The sequence below is a fragment of the Amblyomma americanum genome, chromosome 1, assembly GCF_052857255.1.
Source record: "Amblyomma americanum isolate KBUSLIRL-KWMA chromosome 1, ASM5285725v1, whole genome shotgun sequence".
Lineage (NCBI taxonomy): Eukaryota > Metazoa > Arthropoda > Arachnida > Ixodida > Ixodidae > Amblyomma > Amblyomma americanum.
The window spans coordinates 107,257,126-107,277,751 of record NC_135497.1 but is presented as its reverse complement, the minus strand read 5'-3'; the positions used below and the strand labels follow the sequence as shown (position 1 = coordinate 107,277,751).

At 51.7% G+C, this 20,626-nt stretch overlaps 1 protein-coding gene across 3 annotated transcripts in view; it reads right to left on the bottom strand.

The window, feature by feature from the left end:
• The window catches only part of LOC144113413 (protein TMEPAI-like), a 62,236-nt gene extending 51,170 nt beyond the window's left edge, over nucleotides 1–11,066 (bottom strand). The window contains exons 1-2 of one of the 3 annotated variants that reach the window (XM_077646477.1): nucleotides 10,800–11,019; nucleotides 8,007–8,073 (exon numbers count right to left, since the gene is read on the bottom strand). In XM_077646477.1, coding sequence (XP_077502603.1) covers nucleotides 8,007–8,073; nucleotides 10,800–10,859 — 127 coding nt within the window. In that variant the 5' untranslated portion in view covers nucleotides 10,860–11,019. Of the gene's footprint in view, nucleotides 1–8,006; nucleotides 8,074–10,799 lie in introns of all 3 variants that reach the window. The other 2 variants (XM_077646480.1, XM_077646481.1) reach the window with 2 other exon arrangements.
• Between the last annotated feature and the right edge of the window lie 9,560 nt (nucleotides 11,067–20,626).

Genomic DNA, 20,626 nt, shown 5'->3' with positions numbered 1-20,626 from the left:
ATTACAGTCTCCGCGTTATCCTAAAGCTTCGCTCAAGATTCACAGCACGACATCTGCACGCGTTGTCCTGCGTTCGATGCATTGTGGCGCCCATGGACGTCCGCGGAGAAAATGGCTTGCACTGATAACTTCGTTTCGGATGCAAGTTGACGATGAAGCTAGTGTTTGACATAACAATGACCGTTTGTTGTAACGCACTGCCAAGGGAGTCACATTCACAAGGCGCTGTACGCGACTGCTCTCTTAGGGACCTCGACAAGGGCGCCTAACCATCTTGATGACTTGTTAATAGGCAATCAACAAACTGACAATTGTTTAGACGCTTCTTTCTTATGGTACTGTGCAATAAAAATGCACGAACCGCACTGTTGAAGTTCCACGAACCCTGCAAGTTAAATGGCGCCGACTTTGACATAGCGCTCAGGCGATGGAGGTACCTTCGCTATCGGTGCGTCCCAAATGAATTCTTTTTCTTTTGTTTTTAATAAAGGCCTACGCGCAGCTGCTAGAAGCATTTTAGTGGCAAGAACGCCGGACAGCGCGCGTCATCGCAAAACAACTGCATCTCTCAGCAAGATCCCTCGACGCTGCCCGCATCAGACGGACCCGCAGAAATCGATAGCAACGCCAGATCGGCAAAGCGCACCGTATGGAACGCCCAGAGACATAGCGAGTCTCAGTGTTGGTGCCAGAGGCAATTGCCTCATGGCCAACGTGAAGCACACGCGAAGGATGATTAATACGGATTAATTTTAGCCACCTCGGGTCACACACAGCGTGAGCACGGAATTATCTGCGCAGGCGGGCGCTTTAGCACGTCGGCTTCACGGAAATGCATGCAGCCGCGGTTGGACCCGCGACCTTGGAGCTCCGCAGATGGCGCGCACGACTCTGACTGCGGCGGGCAGACTGCGCACATGCGACTCGCACAATGCAGCCCCCACAATGTTTACACAGTGTACTATCAGCGGCGCACTATCGGCAAAGCATGTCGTCAAACATGTATACACCTCGGTGTCGCTACAGGCAGGCCCGACCGCTCTTTAAAGCTGGTTTATTTTCGTGCCGGTGAACACGGACTCGCTAGGAAATACCGGCCTCTCCAATCGGTCACAAAGGTCACCCCGCGTCTCATGTACACGACGAACTGGCAACCTCTTCCCCTGCCGTGCTTCTTTCCCCCATACACTGCTCGACCGATGGCAGTACTGCGCAAGGACCCTTACCACGCGGCTACTAAACTATCCATTCCCACCGTCCGTCCGCCGGGCCGATAACGGCGACCACGGCAGAGCGGCAGCGCTCCACAAAACGGCAAAGAACGGAAATAATGGAATTAGAATAGACCGGCGACAGATTCCTAACGTTACCGGAATTTTACCAGTATATCGAGCAGCGCAGACCACGACGGCACTTCAACGCGCACCAAGTGTTCAGGGGCCACCACGTCAACCCACGGACCCCGGTTACTCGCCCTGCAGCGTAATATGGCCAGACAGTGCACGATGTTATATTCAAGGCCGCAGGGAGGTCTTCGTTTAACCAGCAGTTCCTCCTCGCGGCACCCACGCTGCACCTGTTCATTACTTGGAGGCGAACGATGCGGCGTCTTGCATCAATGTGGCCTTCAATTCTCCGATGCCCGAAGATACCCTGCACGCAAAGGCAGGTCGTCTGAACAAGACGTCGTTAAGCCTGCATTAAGCACAACCCGTCAAACTGACGCGACGAGCAGGTCCTACTCGCAGCTGCTTCGGTTCCTCCTTCACGGTGTTCGCGGCTTGGACCGACGGATATCAATGAATGCGGGGTAAGCCGCGTGGCAGAGTGTTATCTACACCCGCGAGTCACTACTGAGTCTTGGAGAAGTCTGCAGCACATGAGAGGGCTCGACGGGACGGCAGAGCAGCTCTATTCGGTCAGGACTCGTTGTGTCGCTTGTCATATATTCGGTAAACACCCGACTGAAACCTGACGAAAAACCCTGCGCGTGTGGGGGCTGCTTTTTGCGGCAGCAGAAGCGCCAAGTTGTCGCTGCTAAAGAAAGCTTCTGGACTAGCCCAAGAACTAAACGGGCAATAACGAGATTTATGGCAAGAAACTCGAGAGGACAATTCACATATTTTTCGACGCCCGTGCGAGAAAATGATGCGACTGAAAGCTCTTACGCCCCAAAGGGGTGCGCACTATAATGTGCTACATGCCCGCACACGTTTGGTGTCGGCTGAAGCTGACCAGTAGATATATATATATATATAGCGTTGTAAAATATGAGGAACAACCCTGAGCACACTGCAGCAGTCATTAAAACTAAAAGCAAACATTGTGTGCGCTATGCCTGATGCAAGATTATGCGCACGAGACGCATGGAAGAATGGCTACGCGGAGCGAAATGAACAGCGAGGAAGTAACGGTCAGGAAAGGGGGTTCAACCATCTACGTCATTGTTATCTGGTTTGGTTTATGAGGGTTTAACGTCCCAAAGCCACTCAGACTATGAGAGACGCCGTAGTGAAGGGCTCCGGAAATTTCGACCACCTGGGGTTCTTTAACGTGCACTGACATAGCGCAGTACACGGGCCTCTAGAATTTCGCCTCAATCGACATCCGATCGCCGCTGCCGGGATCGAAACCGCGTCTTTCGGGTCAGCAGCCGAGCGCCATAACGACTGAGCCACCGCAGCAGCTGTTATTGTGAGTTGTCAAGTGCTTCCGATCAGCGGGTAACCTTTACCTAAAAAAAAAAGGTCACGCATGTTCTTGCTATAAACAAGGCTGTGCATGAATGGTGACCTGCCTGAGATGATGCATACGAAGACACCAATGCACTTGGTGTATTCGAAAGGTAAATCATTCAAGCTGTCGTAACAGGCCGTCGATGCGAGTATTACGTTCGCGAAACGACAGGTTGTCGAAGTGTGGCAGCTGCGATCAATCGACGACTTTCGGGAATGCTTCTACCGAAGTATCTTCTGCGTTTGCAACGACGGCACGGTGGTTTGCAACGACGGCACGGTGGTATGCAGCTAACGTATCTAACCGCGATGACGATTGCTATACCTGGCTGTTCGGGTTGCATCGGTAGGCCACGCCTTTTCGGCTCCTAACTCCTACGCGTAGCCGAGTAGCAACAGCGCAGAAGTGAACTTCGTGTTAGCTTTCGCCAATAAGATGGCCACGCAGCGAGTGTCTTCATAACATCTGTGCTTATCTACACTTTGTTACAGCGTTCTCTGGGCGATGACCACCGAGAACGCCCCGATGACAAAAAAAAAAAAAGACTTGAGCAAACATTGACGTAAATCTTCACGAAGAGGTGAGAACACACGGGCCGAAACCTCTTTAGCCGGTCCGCCCGATGTGTGGAACGGAACGAGCTGTACACAAAAGGCAGTTTCCGCTCTCTCTGCGCAACGTGCAGCGAGAGGCTTGCAGCGAAGGCCGCAATGCGGCCCGCTTGTATTGACGCTCGATAACGGAGATAAGCCTGGTTACAGTTTCTCTCATCGGTCAGTACTCTTTTGGGGCAGAAAACGTCGCTTTCACTTCACTCTGCGGGCGGTGGAGAACAAAGGCTTGAACGGAGTTGAAGCCTATTTTAGCGCCCAAAACGTGAACAAATAAGGACTAAGATGGCTTACACGTCAGACGATGCGTCTTTACTGTTAGGAATGCATAACGGACACTGGTTTCATTATTATTTCAGTACGAAGCGCTCGACTTAACTCACTCGTGAAACAGTATTAATAATGGTCGCAAAGCAACGAGCGTTATTCTCGTCGTTTTTAATACATTCGCCTTATATTTTTGAAGAAAAAAAAAACATCACACCTGCAAACCACTGCATTTTAATATTTAAATTTTTACGAGCTGAAGCGTAGAGATCGGCTCTGTGGAACACCTCGCTCAAGGGCTCCGGATTAACTTCGCTCTTAAAGTGCACCGAGATCGCACAGCACGCGGGTCTTTTTTATTATTATTTGTTCTCCATAAATATGCGGCCGCCGCAGGTGAGAATCGGACTCGTGACCTCCAGCTGGCTATGCATCAAAACTGTTTATCCATTGAGCCACCGCGGCAGGTCCACCGAAGCCCCTTGTACTGACGGTGGTGGGGGCAAGGCGCCGTTATATCCAACATATGTATTTTCATGAATGTGAAGCCGGAAAGAGGTGGATATTTATTGCAGTACTGTTCCACCGCTAAAGACACACGCAACAATTTTGCACGAAGAAAAAGCCGCATGCCCTGCTTCGAACACGAAGCATCCGAAAGGGAGCATGCAAACAGCTTCCAGAAGGCCACAAGACGATGGCTGGTGAGAAGTGCCCACTTCTGCGGCAGGCGAAAGCGTGTTCGCGTAAGGCGTAAATAGGACCCCCTTTTTGTTCTCGCGTATATGAGAGATTTGAGAATTCCCGCCAAGGAACCGCAAAGCACTGACAACCGCAGTGAATAGCCATACTCATATTTCAGGTGGTGCTTCGGGCTGCAGCGTTTATTCGGGTGGCTGTTTTCAGGCTTGCGGTAGCATGCGCGCACGACGCCATTCTAAACTAAGGTGCCGTCCGACTGACAGAGGACGAAGGCCGACGTGTTTTTCGCAGCGCGGTGTGGCAGCCATGCGCATCTGAAAGGTCACAACGCGAAAATCGCCACGCCCCACAATAAGAAAGCCCACCACCATCGTTTGAAAGCAGCTGGAGCTCAGTGAAACGCGTCGTGCATAAAATGCAAAGCCTGTACAGAGAAAGAACTCGGGCCGTTGATAAACAACCGTGAAGGCTACCGGCCCTCTTCAACAACAAGCTTGTAACAGGCGCGCGCGCGCGTGCGTGCGTGCGCATGCGCGTGCGTGTGTGTGTGTGTGTGTGTGTGTGTGTGTGTGTGTGTGTGTGTGTGTGTGTGTGTGTGTGTGTGTGTGTGTGTGTGTGTGTGTGTGTGTGTTAGTGGAATTAGATAAAACCACCGCTTCGCGCTCTGCGAGGCACTGAAACCTGCTTTGCGGGCAAAGCTAACAAAGGCATTCCTTTGGAAGATTCAGGCTGCCGGGCCCCTTCGTAGAATGTGGCAGCCAAATGGCCCGCCGTTGCCTCCTTCCTGCATTTTGGTTCTTCTTGGGTGTCTAAGGCTACTTACTGCCTTCAAGCCCGGCGCTGTCTCGGTGCTCGAATGCAACAGAGACAGATCTGCGTGCTACTGTCGCCGGCGAAGGAGGCCTCTCGTGTGAAGTGCAGAAATTGATAACGCCGCTCGAGCAACGCCGGCAAGTCGGAGGAGACGACGTCGAAAGGCGTCAGAGGAAAAGTGCGCAGCGAGACAAGAGGAACCAGCGGGGCTGAAGGGGAGGGAGGGAGGGGGGGCTCTCTTGCTACTCCTTCTTCCGGCGTCGTGCGCGGGAACGAACGCCCAGGGCGTATCGAGCGACGCGTTTCGCTTCCCGAGCAAAGCTCGAGCTGGGCGCTACTCTGCTGGGATTCGTGGTGGGAGCGGGATGCGCGTCGCATAGTTCTACAACTGTGAGACGAAGGGTCGCACGCGGTGACGGGCGAGTCGTTGGCGCTTGTCCCTTAATTGTCGGCCGCTTTGAAGCCGTCCGGCGCTGCACCTTCGCTCCCAATTAAGCTGACCGCACGCGCCGTCAGCTAGACGGGGCAAGAGCATTCACTTCGGCTTCTCAAAAAAAAAAAAAAACGACGCCGCGGAGATGTCGTTCGCTAAACGGGCGTGCCGCACAGAGATGGAGATAGTGTGGTCGATGACACTCGCTTCTTCTTGCCCTTCAGTTTCCACTAGCGTCGCTTGTAACTGCAGGTCTCTTTAAGTACGGCGTTCGCCCATTCGAAACTTATATCATATGGGAGGGCTTCCAAGAAGCAAAAATAAAATTACCAGATGACCGCAAAAGATGCCGCGAATTTCGGCGCTATAGGTGGTCGCTCAACACCGCCTCGCAATGATGTCACCGATGAATAAGGCGGTCTCTCGCTGACCGAACAAGCAAAGCCGAACGGACTGCCCCTGAGCCGAACTCCCGAGTAGTCCCATCGCGGTTAGGCGCCGCTGTATCCTCGGCGCCGCGAACTCGCACGTCAGATGATACTCTCGCCGCTGATATTGTCGCTCGTGCACCTTCGCGAAGCTCTGTTCCGGGCTACCCCTCTCGGACACGGCAGCAGGCGACTACAGGAGACGCCGCGCTCACGAAGCACGTGACGGTGCTGCTCTCCGTCGCGGCTGCAGGGATGGTCACGTGATCGTCGACGGACGGGCACGCGCGAAAGCGAGAAACTGGCCACAAAACAGCTGGCGCTGCAAATATCGCCTCAACCTGCATTAACAGATTAACACGCGCTACAACTACTGACTACCCAGCCTCCCCGCACTATAGGAGGCCACGCGGGGGTGATCGTCCAGTGCCTCTCAGTAAGCCCACCGCCATGGATACGGCCCAAGACTAAAACGCTACCTGAAGACGGGACATTTTCCAATAAATTCCAAAATACGGCTCCTTCGTGCCCGAGCAATTGCTTTCATTAAACCTTAATGGAAACAGGTTCCGGAGTGGCCGCGAAAAGCGAACGAAACGCGCACAAGAGTTCCAAACCGGCGCAACTGCAGTGCACCACGCTCGCGCATACATAACAGTTTCGGTCACTTACGCACGTGCCCGCTTGCTCCGCACTGAAACAGGCTACAGTCAAGGTCGCGAATGAAATTCCTGCCGGCCCAATGTTGGGGAGAGAGAGAGCGGGAACAGCGCCCGCCAGACGCGGGGCACATCACGCAGCTGAAAACAACGCCGAGTTTAACTGCGAGGCGCAAATAGTCGGCGTGTTGTGCTGCTCCTGTCCGCTCACTTCATCCGCCTTGCACACAGAGGTCTCGATCGGCGCCCTCGCGTAGCACGGGTTCTCAAGCAAGCTCGATTCGTAGCCAACACGAAGCCCTGGACTGGTAAATCACTAAGGCCAGTGGCATGACATTCCAGGCAGCGCCAAACTACAGGGCCGTTTCACGCGCAGACTGCTTTTGTGAAACCGGCACTGTTGCTCGACACCGTCGTAATGACCGCCGCGGATCGACCGTTTTCACACCACGTACACGAGTCGCCAAGCTGCAGAAGCTACCGTTGCAGAAGCTACCGGAGCCGCGCGTTTCGTGACGTCAACGACCGCCGAAATCAAGGATACAAAGTGAGGACGCAGAGGCGCCAAAAGGTCATCGATTTTTCGAGCGCGACTTCCCCAGATAAGAAAGCATCGTTCAACTACGAATTAACGCTGACAGCGCCACGAAAGGTTTTTCTGGGGAGATTGGTAGCAAACCTAAGTCTGGTGGTGTCCTTATACTGTACTTATACACACACTGTTACAGAGAAACCTGCCGTTTTCCATGCGCGATACATTCATGCCAGCATTACCCCGGTGCATTCCTTTCGCTCGAGTAAAACATTCTGTAAATTAAGTCACCAGCCATCGAAGGAATGGTAACTTAGCCATCCTAGGAATGCAGACAAGCTTATACGCCTCCACTAGCTGCTATAGCTGAATGGATGCCTCCACTAAAAACTCAGTGTCAAATAGGTAGACAATCAGACAATCAGATAGACAATCAGTAGCATCCCCTTTTTACGGGGGTTGTGGGAATTGTTACCTAATCGTTAATTCCTAGCGTGCACAATTAGCTGCTTTCAGAGCCCCATAGGGTGAAGTGACCTTTTATGTTTCGTTTTGCTGAAACGAAACTGCACAGCTTTGCCTTTCTGCACCAAGTGCTGTAAGCAAGGTTGCGCTTTGAACAACAGACGTGCAGTTACCTAAAAAACCGTTTGGAGGCTAAATTCGCACAAAACAGACGCACAACGCTTGTTCAACTAAGCGCGCTGGTTTTGTCTCGGTTTGCGTTCGATACTGGCGCCTGAACTCGCCCTACTTGACTACTACGGCGCTGTTTCTTGAATCACAAATGCTGCACCCGGAGCCAGGCCGCGGTGTGTAACCTACCGACCAAGGTCATCGTCGACGTTCGGCATTTAGCGTGTTTTAGGCAGCATACTTCAGGCCGATACTTCTGCACAGAATAAAAAAAAGAGCGAAACCAACCGTAAAGGGAAAAGAATGCAGGCTTCAGTCTTCCTCTCATATCTGGGCACAATTAACTTACTAAAGTTTATTTTTTTCTGGAAACCAGAAACAGGAAACAAAAACAAAGGAACAAACTACCTATACACTTCATCAACCGCCGACAAGAAACAATTGTTCAGGAAAACGAAAGAGTGAGCAAAAATACGCTATGGACACTCCAGCAAGCAACGACCGAACACCGCTTGTCGGGGAAATACGCTGCGTTATGAAAGGAGTTTACTTGAGCCGCTAAAACAACGACATTATAGCATGCAAATCTAGAGTTCCTGCGATTCCTCGCCTGTGTTCCAGCACAATCGCGCCTAGCTCTTACGTATACGGGGCCGTACTTACAAATAGGGACAGTGACCTCAATAATCCCAGCTACTATGTTTGCGGCATGCCATCGTGTAGCAAATAAACATCGGGACTAATATGCAGTTAAAACTGGCATATATGTGCGCTAAACCGAATGGTTGACTCCTACACCGTCGCTTGACACTCGGGGGAAAACAAAAAGCGATACTAACCATAACCTGAGAATGTGCTTAACGATTAGTCAACGTACTTCTCTGAGAAAGCCTGAATGTTCTTTCACGCGGCGCTATAACCGGCCGCAAAGCCGATCCTTGTACCCTCACTCACTGAAGCGCACATGGAGTTTTTTAGTCTTTATTTTCTCTACTTGTGGGCGAGAGCGCATCAGTTTGAATACGAGCGAAAGACGCGCAGGGGTGGTCACCGTGTTTACGGAAGCGAGACCGCGGCAGGGACATTTTGTTGACCGCCCGCCGGCTAGCAACTTCCTCTAAAACTGGAATCGATGACACAACGTCAAAGGGGGGGGGGGGAGCGAACGCAGGGAATGTGAAGGCCGACCCGCACGCTCGATCTGGGCACATGCCGTGAAAGGAACCAAGGGGCGCAAGCACGCAAAGAATAAAAACGGAAATGCGACGTCTCGTGGCGGAGAGACGCCCCGAGATGCTAAGCGAGCCTGCCGGCGGCAGCAGCAGCAGCGCTCGAAAAAGCTACGCGCGAAGCAACAGCAGCAGACGACGACTCGTCGGCGTAGCGGCGGCGGCGGTGGCGCAGCGCTTTCACTCGGCTGCGAAGGAGGAAGCCGAATCCAGTTTTCTCCGGACGAGTCCAGGAAAGGAGGGGAGGGGCTACACGCCAGCCAGAGGCGCAGAAAATGTTTCCACGGGCGGATGCGGCAGGCGAAAAGAAGGGCAAACTTACGCCCAGGAAAAGTAGGCTACCCGTGTTCAGACGCATGCTGGACGAGACGCAGTGTGTATGTTTGTGTGTGACAGTGTGTGAACTACCTCGTCGACCGTGCCACCCGAATAAGGCCGCTGGCACCGGCGACCCGGCGCAGGCAACAGGGCAATTTCAGTTGGCAACAGCGAACGCCGCCGCCGTCTTCGAGGCTTCGTTTCGTAGCCCGTTCAGAATGAGTACCGAGAACAAGCCGGTTAATTCTACAACCAGTGCTGCCAAATACCAACTGTCATGCTTCGCCAAAGAGTATCATACGTCATACGGCCAGCACGTAAGGCCTGATAACTGACAAAGGGCCGGTTAAACGTTCCTGTGAAACCGCTTTATTGAGGTCGAAAGTGTCAAACGGCGGCACTTCATAGCCTGTGCGCAAAAGAAGGCAGAGCATATTGCGTGGATCTCTTGTCTCTACATAACGCATACATGTTTACCTCTTCCTCTGTTTATGTACACAAATACAGCATGCCATCGTTAGCATCCCCGGTTAGCATATTTTGCGGGCTCTAACTCACGATGCATGCTAGATTTACTTTTAAAAAAAAGTAAACCACAGCATGCGAAGTATGCAAACGATTTACTCGCCAATGGCAGTCACTACGACCTTCTGCACGACAGTATACTAACCATGAGCACAAAGCTTTCGTGGAGCACGCTACTGCATGGAGTTACGTGTACACAAAGGTTCCAAGCAAAGTATGATCTAACATTTTGCTTTACTGCAGCTTGCACGAAGATAGAAAATATGTTGACGGGCAGAAGCCAACTGTGATGACCGCTAACTAGTCGGGGCTGAGCCGAATTTCTGGCACCGTTCTGCAGTGTTGGAAAGCAAGCTCCACTCGCGAGAAGTGTGAGGTAGACGCGATCGCGAGAAGAGCGAAAAAGCGGAGCTGCTTCTTTCTTTCTTTCTTTCTTTTCTGTCCATCCTCGCAAGTCGGTGCTGCGGCTGCACAAGCTCGCGAGAAGGCCGGAGAACGGCGACACAAAAGGCCTATCCGAGTGTGCAGCAGCACCCGGGAGAGGCCCCATTTGGGCTGCGGGGCCGCTTTCGCGAAGCGGATGCCGGCGCACGGGGGCCGGCGAAGCTGCCCGGAGCGCTTAGGCGCCTAGGCCTCGACCCTGCGAGCCCCGGGCTGCCCAATGCAGCACGCGGAGGCGCCGACTCGATCGGCCGGCTGTGCAGGCGTCCCAGAGCGCTTCGATCGGGCTCGAAGGGAGCTCTCGGGGAGACCGCGGGAGCGTGCAGCAGTGCTAATGGGCCGAAAGGATCGCGACTCGACCCCGTGCGGGTGGCCAAGTCGCAAGCCCTTGGGCGCTTTACACAGCTGGGCTGGAGCGGAGCAGAACGCACGCCCCCACCGACCGTTTAAAAAGCAAGATCCTACTCACAGCTCGCCAGCATATCGGCCGCAACGCAGAGGGGCCGGCGGCGCCGGCCGTTGTGGGCATTATCCGGGTGGGCCTAGTGCAGAGCGGCCAGGCTAAGCCGAGCTCGGCGCTCGGCAGGCCATCCAGCAGGGCTAACACTCGACACGCAAATGCAGCAGCAGCAGCGCAGCCGCCAAGCCGCTGCCCGCTGCTGCCAGGGCGGCGCGTGACGCCCTCTGAGCGCCGGCGACGTCACGGGCCACGTGACCCGGCGCCGACGTCACAGACGGGCGCGCAGACGCAAGGTCGCCAGACGAACGCAATTTCGCTGGCCCAATGTTTACCGCTGCCGCTGCGGCCTCCTCCTCGCGCTTACGTGGGGCCCGCTACCGGCCCACGCCCTCCCCTCCCCCCGATAACTGGCGCTTCTCGGAAAGAGGTTTGCTTTTTCGGCCGCTTGGCCCCTGCGTGAGGCAATGCTGGCGCGTCTACGCTCTGAGCACGAGGGCACGCGGCGCCGGTCGTGACCGCTGCCCGAATGCACCGGGCTACGATCCGGGCAGCTTCGAGGAGAGAGCGAAATCCAACCTCTGCTCACGCAACTGCATCACAAGAGGAGCGAAGCGCAAGCTCGGGGGCCGTGCCGTCTGGCGCACCACGAGCAGCTTCGGCCGCTCTGTGACGCAACGTATCTCTCCGTGCTATCTGAAGCCCCAAGCGACTGTTCTCGTTGCCACCCCTATCAGAAATTAACGTCGCCGTGCGTTGCGCGCTGGTTTCCCTCCCTCCCCTTGTTGCCGGTGCCGGGTCACAACCTTAGAATTTCAAGCGGCACCTGGCGGCACTGTGTCCAACTGAGTTTCGGGGGCGACGGGGAGAAACTTGTCACCACACCCATTCCAGGAGAACAGATGCGTCTTTTTCTTTTTTTCGATTGCATCAAATGACGTTGCCAGTGTTCAAGCTTACCGTTTTTAATCCACAGGTCCATGGCGATGCTGTGACGCGAAACGTTTGTTTTAATTAGGAATACACCGAACACGCTTGCGCTGAGCTTATGGACGGTCCTGCAATTACTGGCGACCTTTATAACGTTCCGAAATGTAACGCAGCATTTTTTTATTCTCTTTCCTTGCGAACGTTGACGCGTTCTAGCAGCCGCCTGGGGAAAATGAGATGCCAACAACATACCGGAAAATATTCAGCTATACTATAAATTCTGTTCCAACTCCTCTCTGGCTTCCAGGATCTGACAGCGTTCGGTCCCTGCGCGTCGCAAGCGCTCGGCGATTGCTGCCGCTGCTCGACGGAAGGTGTTACGTGCAGTGGAACCTACATATGGTCAGGCTCGGGGGCCGTAAGTTGAGGCAGTCTCTTTCGGGAATCGATCCCCTCTTTTTTTTCCTTTTCGCATTCCCCTGTCTGGCGCCCGTTCTTTCGCGCCCTGTGCGGCGAGTGCGTCGACTGGCCCCGAGGCGTCTCGAAACGCCTCGGAGTCAATCGATACGCGGTGCGCGCCCTGGCGCGAAGAGGCTGACAGAAGACCGGAGGACAAAATGGGATCAATTCCTTGAGAGAGATTGACTCCGAATGCAGCCCCGTGGCGGTTCCATTCAAAACTGACCAAGTTGGGAACGTCCGAAACTGGGAAAATAACGGTTCAATTTAAGCGCGCAGATCGTGTTAATGACAGCGGGTAGGAACCGATAAATGTTTTATTTATTTATTTATTTATTTATTTATTTATTTATTTATTTATTTATTTATTTATTTATTTAGGCGTCTTATGCGGGAGGTTTTGCAATGCGGCGTCTCAAGCGTTGTGGTTTCTGCACGGATTCATGCCCCTGTGCACGCCGTGACAGTGGCGTAAGATCTTCGTACAAGTAGCCTTGCGCGGCCGTCTGAACCTTGTGCTGCTCTACAATTAAATATACAAAACGCAAACAACTATTATTGAGTAAAAAGGCTCCAGAACCGTAGATTTATCAGCTTTCTTTAATTTGGCGCAGCCTGTAGCAGTCCCGCTCGTTTGACATGGAAGGGACATGTGAGGTGCAGGAGGATGATTCGTCACAAAGCACAGACATGTAATCCATTCGATGTTCCGTTATTTCGTCATTGAATACTTCTCGTCGCCTTGAGCGGTTGAACAGCTGTTATGAGTAACTGTACTGTATAGATCGGCGCACAAGGTTACTACTAATTAAGTGCGCCCGTAACTATAGAGAAGAAAGACTTCTCTCGGTGAAAAATAGAGGAGGCTGACATTTCAGGCTGCTTTGCAACCTATTATCGAATCAGTCATGAGCAACTGGCAGAGACCGCCCGTTGAACGCCTTGTACTATAGCGCGTTGACTACGGGCCAGTTGTGTGTAAGTCCGCCTCGATAGTGCCGCTCTTAAAATGCTGGATCCAATTTTCCATCTTGGGCTTCGTCTAGTCTGAGATACTTTTCATACAAATCGCATCGAGAATGTATGCGTGGAGTGATAGGAACAAAGACGAGAGTGTAAAGTCAGTAACACGACAGAAGCATTAAATGACCTTGTGCTTGACCCATTCACGTTAGTTATTCTGTGTGCAACTTTTATTGATTACACCCTTCTCCATGAGAGCTGACTTGAACAGCTAAACATATCCTTTAAAGAGAAATCCGTAACCACAATGGGTAACGTGGTGGCTCTCTATAGGAACTTCAGTATCGTTACGTTTTGGGCGAGTTGGTTTTTCATGCTTTTGGAAACATTTGCGCTCACAAAAAAACAGGACATTAAAGGGGACACACAAAGGCGCCTGTGTGTGTCCATTAAGACTCATTAAACGAAGTACCGGCACTGAATTCGAGGAAGTACCAGAAGAAACACCTCCTAAACTCATTAGTAAATGGCATCGTGATGCCTACGCCCAGGGACTCAGATTACCTGTGTGCTTGGTTCCTGGCAGCCACAATATACGAATACTTCGGAACGACATGACTTACCGGAATGCTGCATCAGTCACCCCCTTCGAGCCACCCCGTCCAAGTGTGACCCACAAATCCGCCCCTGTGTGTGAACTGAAGTCTTCCGGAGCGCAGGGCCTGCCTTTCTGTACTTTACGTCCTGATGAAGTGCCTCGTCTAGAAAACATGAGAAAACTACGATTCCCTGAAATGTGCTCAGACCACATTAAAGCGCGTGCTCCTTGCTTTTTAGGCGATCAGTTAAAGTATAGTTTCGATCATGTCCTATCCTTTCCATTCCGAGCAATTTTTTGTACGCAGTGTTCCCCTGTTAACACCGTTCCTCACTTTCTCGTCCACACATAACGCGTTGTCATTAACATCCCTGTGTCCCTCGGGACTGAGCTCATGACCGAGCCTTAATTGCGCCCATAGCCTCCGTCCCCTAGCGTAAGGGGTGTGTAGCGAGACTGCTGGGCAAACAACTGGACATCATTAAATTTCAGTTATTTACATTTTGATAATTTTAAGCGTTATAATTATACATAAACCATTTCAGTATTTGAGTTATATTGCAGTGTCCACATTCCCAAAAGATTGCATAAATTATGCGCAAGTTTTAGTAGATCCTGTACCCCCCCCCCCCTTTTTTATAGAAGGTTTAATGCAAATTCATACTCACAGAGCCATGCTTGGGTACATTCGCTGTGCTTATTGGCTATGCAAAGCCTCGGTTCGAGCGCGCCGTGTACCAGTGTGCTCGATATGAAAAGGTTGGAGAGCCAAACAACACAGTTATCATACATTATCACGACTGATGAGGGCTCTTGTTGAGTACGTCGTGGGGAGGGGGATGTCATGTTAGCGCTTTAAATGAATTCAGTGCGTCAGCCATTTCACGTCTTAAGTTTACTATTATTCAAGTTCATTACTAGTTTAGGCATTTCATTTATCTCTGCCCAACCGCACACTGCTTGAAGGGATACTGACCAAAAACTGAAGTGGGCCTGCATCTTTGTCCTATAGGTTATTCTCCCGGAAAACGGAGATCAGGCCAAGCGATGTAATAATGCAGGCGTCGCCATCCCCGGCCGATTTCGCAAGTAAACTGCGGTGCGTGGACACAGTAATTTTTGTCGCAGATCCTAGAGGCTAGGCTACATTGCCATCCGCTTGCAAAACACTGATCACGGAGTCATTTTGTGTGTAGACGTCACGAGCGTGAATCGAGCGGCGGGACAGTTTTCAACTTCGGCACTTTTGCTGCCGGATAAACATATCCAGAAAGATCCAGAGAATCATTTAGTAAGGACCAAAACTGGACGGAGTTGTCCTCGGTGTCCCTTTAAGGTCTGCAGTCGAGACTTCCTGTTCAGTGCAGTAAGCGCAGGTCCATCGTCAGTCCATACACTCTAGACAATAATACGCCTATATGGGAGTAAAAAGGGACGAGTACGCTGTCCTCTGGCCCACTCTTTATACTCCTATCTGTTTAGAGTGCACTGGCCTCGCGGCCAAGAAGTGCATGCAGCGCCGAATCAAGGTAAAATTGAGTCTAATGGCTTCTCTGCATGGTGGTGGGCGCCTCAACTTTGTTGCAAACTTCCGTCAGAATATGAGGATGGCCCTGCCATGACCGGTAATTCGCCTGGGTGCTGCGGCTAATACCGGCGAGCGTGAAATCGGCGCCTGGACTGCAGATCGGAACATGGATGCCGCCTGCACCGTTGAAGGCCATCTTTTCCAGCTCATTCCCATCCAGAACGCTGTGTACGGGCGGTACTGAAAGCTAACCATACAGGGAGTGACGACTAGAAAGGACACTGCGCGTTTGGCACAGTCCACAGTAAGAGTTTAGCACAGTCCACGGCTCTGACGTAGTTTTGGGTAACTTGTGGAATATCAAAGATAAGTCTATGTCAAAAATTTATAGGTCACCGTGGCCACGGCTGTAGTGGACGAGCAACCGAGAGGGAGCGCTGCGATCTGCGGCGCATGTTGCTTGCGCGTGTTGAGAGAATGAGAAGCGGTTCCTCTCAACCTGCGGCCGTTACCGAAGATGAGAAGAATTCGACAAAAACCTACAATCTCGGATGCGACAAACGTTCGTTCCTCTATGTGGTCATGGATACCTAGACCATGAAGTACCCACCGTACAGATGGCGCCAGACGTACCTCGAGCGATGCAGACCACAGCGTGGAAGCGAAGCCTCTCGGTGGCTCCTGGATTCGAGATGCTTGCTGCAGGTCCGTTCTGTTGAAAGTGGCAGAAGGGGCGGGCACAAGCACTGTCCTCGAAACCCAGAAGCCGCGGACATGTGGAGCTTTCCTCTGTACTTTAGAATAGCGCTTTCCAGCAAGCTGGTGCCGCCGCCGCGCCCAAAGTGCGGCGACGGCGAGCGCGTGACAAAAACGCGTACGCTAAGCGAGCAAGCCGGCGCGTCGGCGTAGCCTGCAGACTGCGCTAGCCCAGTACGTGGTTCGCTTCGCTAAGCGTGCTGCGCGCGCGCCGCCCGCGTAAATTTAAACACAGGCAGAACAGCCACGTGTGCGCTTTCACATTCCAAAGCAACAGCTGCAGGCCGTGAAGGGCGCCGTATAGGGGACGACGCCGTTTAGTCTACAGCATAAACGCATTCCTCAACGTGCGTCACAATTTTCAGGACGGTGCTATGCACCCCACACAAACCCTATCCACTGGGCCACCGCGTGGATAAATAATGGGGTGCTTGGGTAACTAGACCGGTCGCCGTAATTCAGTTAAACAGTTCGTGCTCAAAAACGCTCCTCATTATCCAGGCACGGAGAAAGGACGTTCAATCGAATGACCGATCTCCTTTTTTTTTTTTTTTACAGATTAAGCTACTCCTTCAATACGTTTAATGGATTGAAGCGGCGGTTTCACTAGCGGTCTGTGCCACCCGAAATCACTGTGTGCTTTCCTCGACGAATGGGAAGCAGTTTTATTTTATTCTCTCCTCACCAGCAGCGCGCAACTTGATGTACAGAGTGCGTGTACTATAGCGCCGTCCGACACGCCTCCTTGAAACGTTTGCGTGGGACTAGCCGCATGCCACCGCCGCACATTTCCGCATAGTGGTTTGTGCCGTGTTCCCGATGTTCAGTGAGCGTGGGGTCCCAGACTGAATACCCGATGATGGCTCAAGATTCCATGGGCGCCCAGCACGCGAATGATGCTCGCGGTAACCTTCCTTCCGGGAATATATATGTGCGCTGGTGCAAGAAGCCGCAAAAATGAATTCACGAGGTTGGGTGCTCTAAGTTTTGAATTGCGCAAACGCGCCGCATCGCGTCGGCCAGCAGCTCCCCATGCAAGCGTTGCCAGGAGACGTGGGCACGTCCAGCGTTAGCCCAGCGCAGCGTTTTTCTTCGTTTTCAGCGAAGCATGCCCGGGCGCCCGTCTGCAGCAGACAGATCCTCTGTCGAAATATTTTGCCGCCGTCTGAGAAACTTTCCCTTGCTTCGGCTGTGAATTGTTCCCCTCGATTGCGTCATTTTCATCGGCGGGGGCTTTGCTCGTGTTGTGTCTCCAGATGGGGAATGTTGATCGTTGCGAGTACTTTTCATCTGACATTAACTTAATGCCACAGACGAATGGTCGACTTTCGAAATAGTCACGTTACGTCGAGCACCAGTTTTTGTTTCCTCCCTTCATTGCTGAACCTCGACTTCGCACAGAATTCTGATTGCAGTTTGTGAGTAGCCGCCTGCTTCTTAATCATGCGGCATGCACCGCCTTCGCGAATTGTCTTCACCATGCGGCTGGATAGCATTCGCGAGCGTTGCACAAGTCTCGAGGTGCTAGCTTCTGCGAAATCATTTCTGGGGATCCATCCGCGCGTGTTCGGGGCATTTTTGCGCCGCGTTTGCGTCACACGATGCATGTGACAGCGCCTACCTCTGCGTGTCCGCTAAAACAACTATGGACAAAGGGTGAGTGGGTAAGTCGTTGCGCGCTGTTTCTTGTGGTGTTTGATGATCCGCCAGCAACGCCACCTCGCGGAGCGCAGAGCCGTTACTTATAGGAAACGTCCATTGTCCGTGCACGGAACCCTCGATTTTTTTTTTTCTCACTTTTTGCTCATCGGCACGGGCGCTGGCCGAGCTCGACCCTGGAGTTCACGTCTGTAAGCAATATTACAAGTTCTTATGTTCTCATTTTGTTGCGCAACAAAAATGCAAGACACTCGGGAAGATGCAGTTGAACATAACAGGCAAATGCTGTCGCATCATCATCATTTGCAGTGCTCTTAGCGGATACACGAAATTGTGTGTGTGTATCCGCTCTTAGCGGATACGCACACACGCACACTGCATTGCCTTAGCTGCGTCCTGTAGCTGCATGCTCTTAGATAGCGCGGATAGCGAGGAAACACTGCTCCGGCGGCTCGAATCACGTGACCGCTCTCCCAGTGATTGGTGCCACCAGAATATCGGTTTCGGGACGAAACAAAAGCATAGCCAACTTCGAGACGGCTATTTCGCAAGGGATGGTGTGCACTCGATCTCCTGATGAGATTCGAGTGCGTAGAAGCTGGCGGCTTCAAGCCTCTCCTTGCTTCGCTCATCCATCGCGCCAAACGCGCCCGCAAAGTTCAGGACGAAGCCAGAGCAAGAACCACATTGGCAGGAAAACACGCGAACACTGTGTAGGGGTGCGAGAGCCGTCCGACTGGTCGCAAGATGGCAGCGCAGCCATACGGCGGCTGCCTGCATGACGCATTTCGCACGCGTCGGTATCGGCTTTTGTCAGCCAGCGGTGACGTCACAGTCGATTCGCGTTCACGGACGCGGAGTGCCATTCCGTTTCAGGAATGACCGCCTGTAGCCTTTTTCAAGTGGAAGAGCGCACCCGTGAACATAAATCGTTGCAGTGATAGACACTGATAATGGGTGAGAGGCCCGGTAATGTCCCCGATAGCTTTCGGAAGCCACCGCCAGGGGTAATTCACTGACGACTCTCCAGTCTGTGCAAATACGTGTTCATAGTCTCAGATTCTCCACTCCGCAAAAAATATGCGCTAGATTACTTGGGAAAGAAAGTGGCGCGGCGCCTAAGTGAGCCAATCAGGCAGCATAAACCTGAAACCCAGTGCCATTAAAGAACGCCCATTTGTAGAAACTCTATAAAGACATTCCTTGGCTACACATACTCAACGAGATCGTGGATTCCCAGTGAAGTCTTGTAATATGGTCAGGTCATGTATTCAAGAACGTTGACTCTCTAGGGGCTATGGTTGGTCCCACATGTTGGTCAACGCAACGCACGATCAAAGCGCAGGATCCGCAGGCAGTCACGACTGACTACCACGGCCTTTAGCATAAGGCATGCTAATCTACTCAATGTAGGCACAAAGAAGCCTCTGTCGTGCAAATGCTGGGTCTTCAATTGGGCGTCACGTAGAACGCGTATTGCTGCAGTGAAATTATGCACACTCGCGTGGGCGTAAGACGAGTGCGGGCATGAACGGAAGGAGACTGAAGAACTATTCGTTAAATAAGTTAGCACCAAGTTAATTGCTCACTGATATTTATCAAGAAGCTAATCGATCCATTTTATAGCGCTTGCGCGGCCTAGGAGAAGAATTAAATAATTTTTTCATTCAGATTAGTTACAATGACGACAAAGCTAGAAGCATGGAAAAAAAAGGTGGACTGGGAAACTGCTCTTTGAAGAACGTTTTATGCAGAATAAAAAAAAAGATAAACAAATAAAGAGAAGTTTCATAAAAACCTAAGTAAAACATTAAAGAAAAAATTACGTGTGCCGAATACACTGATTCGATCGTTATATTAGTCATGTACTAGTCTAACATGAAATTTTATGCGAATATTCAAAAGGCCTGTTGTTCTCTACAAGCTTAATAGTTGACTGAATAATGGATTTTCATGTGCCAAATTAACAACATAAGCTATGAAGGACGCCGTAGTGGAGAGATACGAGTTAACGTCGGCAACCTGGGTATCTCTAACATGGGCGTTTCTGTTCGCCTCCATCGAAATGCGGCTGCTGCTTTCGGGATCGAACCCTTTAACTTGGTGCTCACGCCGTGGCCATTAGCCCCCTCCGCAGGCAGACAAGTAAATCTTCTGTTCGTTCTGACCATTAAGTCACGCTCTAATGGCGTTGGGATCCAAATAAAAACCAATACAATATTATACAAGGATGGCTGTTGTGCCAGCATGACGTTTAACACCGCAGGTCAGTTGGGCTTGGAGAGCGGCTTCTGCCACAATAAATTTCACTCAAAAAACTCATCAGGGTTTTTAAAATAGCATCAAAATGAGGTGGCTATAGTCGCGTTAAAGCGAGGCAAACCGAAATTGTCACATTTAAGACGCTGTAATCGTCTAAAAAAACACGGGTTTACGGCTGTTGACGGACTCCAGTTCCTAGTTGCAAACGGCTGATGTACGAAATCATCTTTCATATCCCTTTATATCACCGCCTTCTTCACTGCGTTAATGAAGTGGTGCCGGAATACAAAGAACAGAACAGCCCAGTTTAGCAACGCTGCGTTAGACAAGAAAAAAAAGAAACAATAAGAAATGCGATTATAAAAGCAGAGGTCGGCCCAAGGAGTACACTCCACAGATGAGAATGATCATAAGTGACGCTCGCAGAAAATAATAGACCTTCACCCTTCTACTTAGAAACAGCGCGAAGAAACACGGACACCACGAAGAAACGACCGTGTTCGTGGTGTCCGTGTTTCTTCATGGTGTCCGTGTTTCTTCGCGTTGTTTCTAAGCACAATGCATTACCAACTAGCCCGGAACCTTGCTCTTCTGAACTTCACTCTTCCCCGGTCGCCTCTCCACTGTAGATGCGTGAAAATACAGATAAAGTCACAACCTTAACTGAGGCTGTCAGCCTTAACA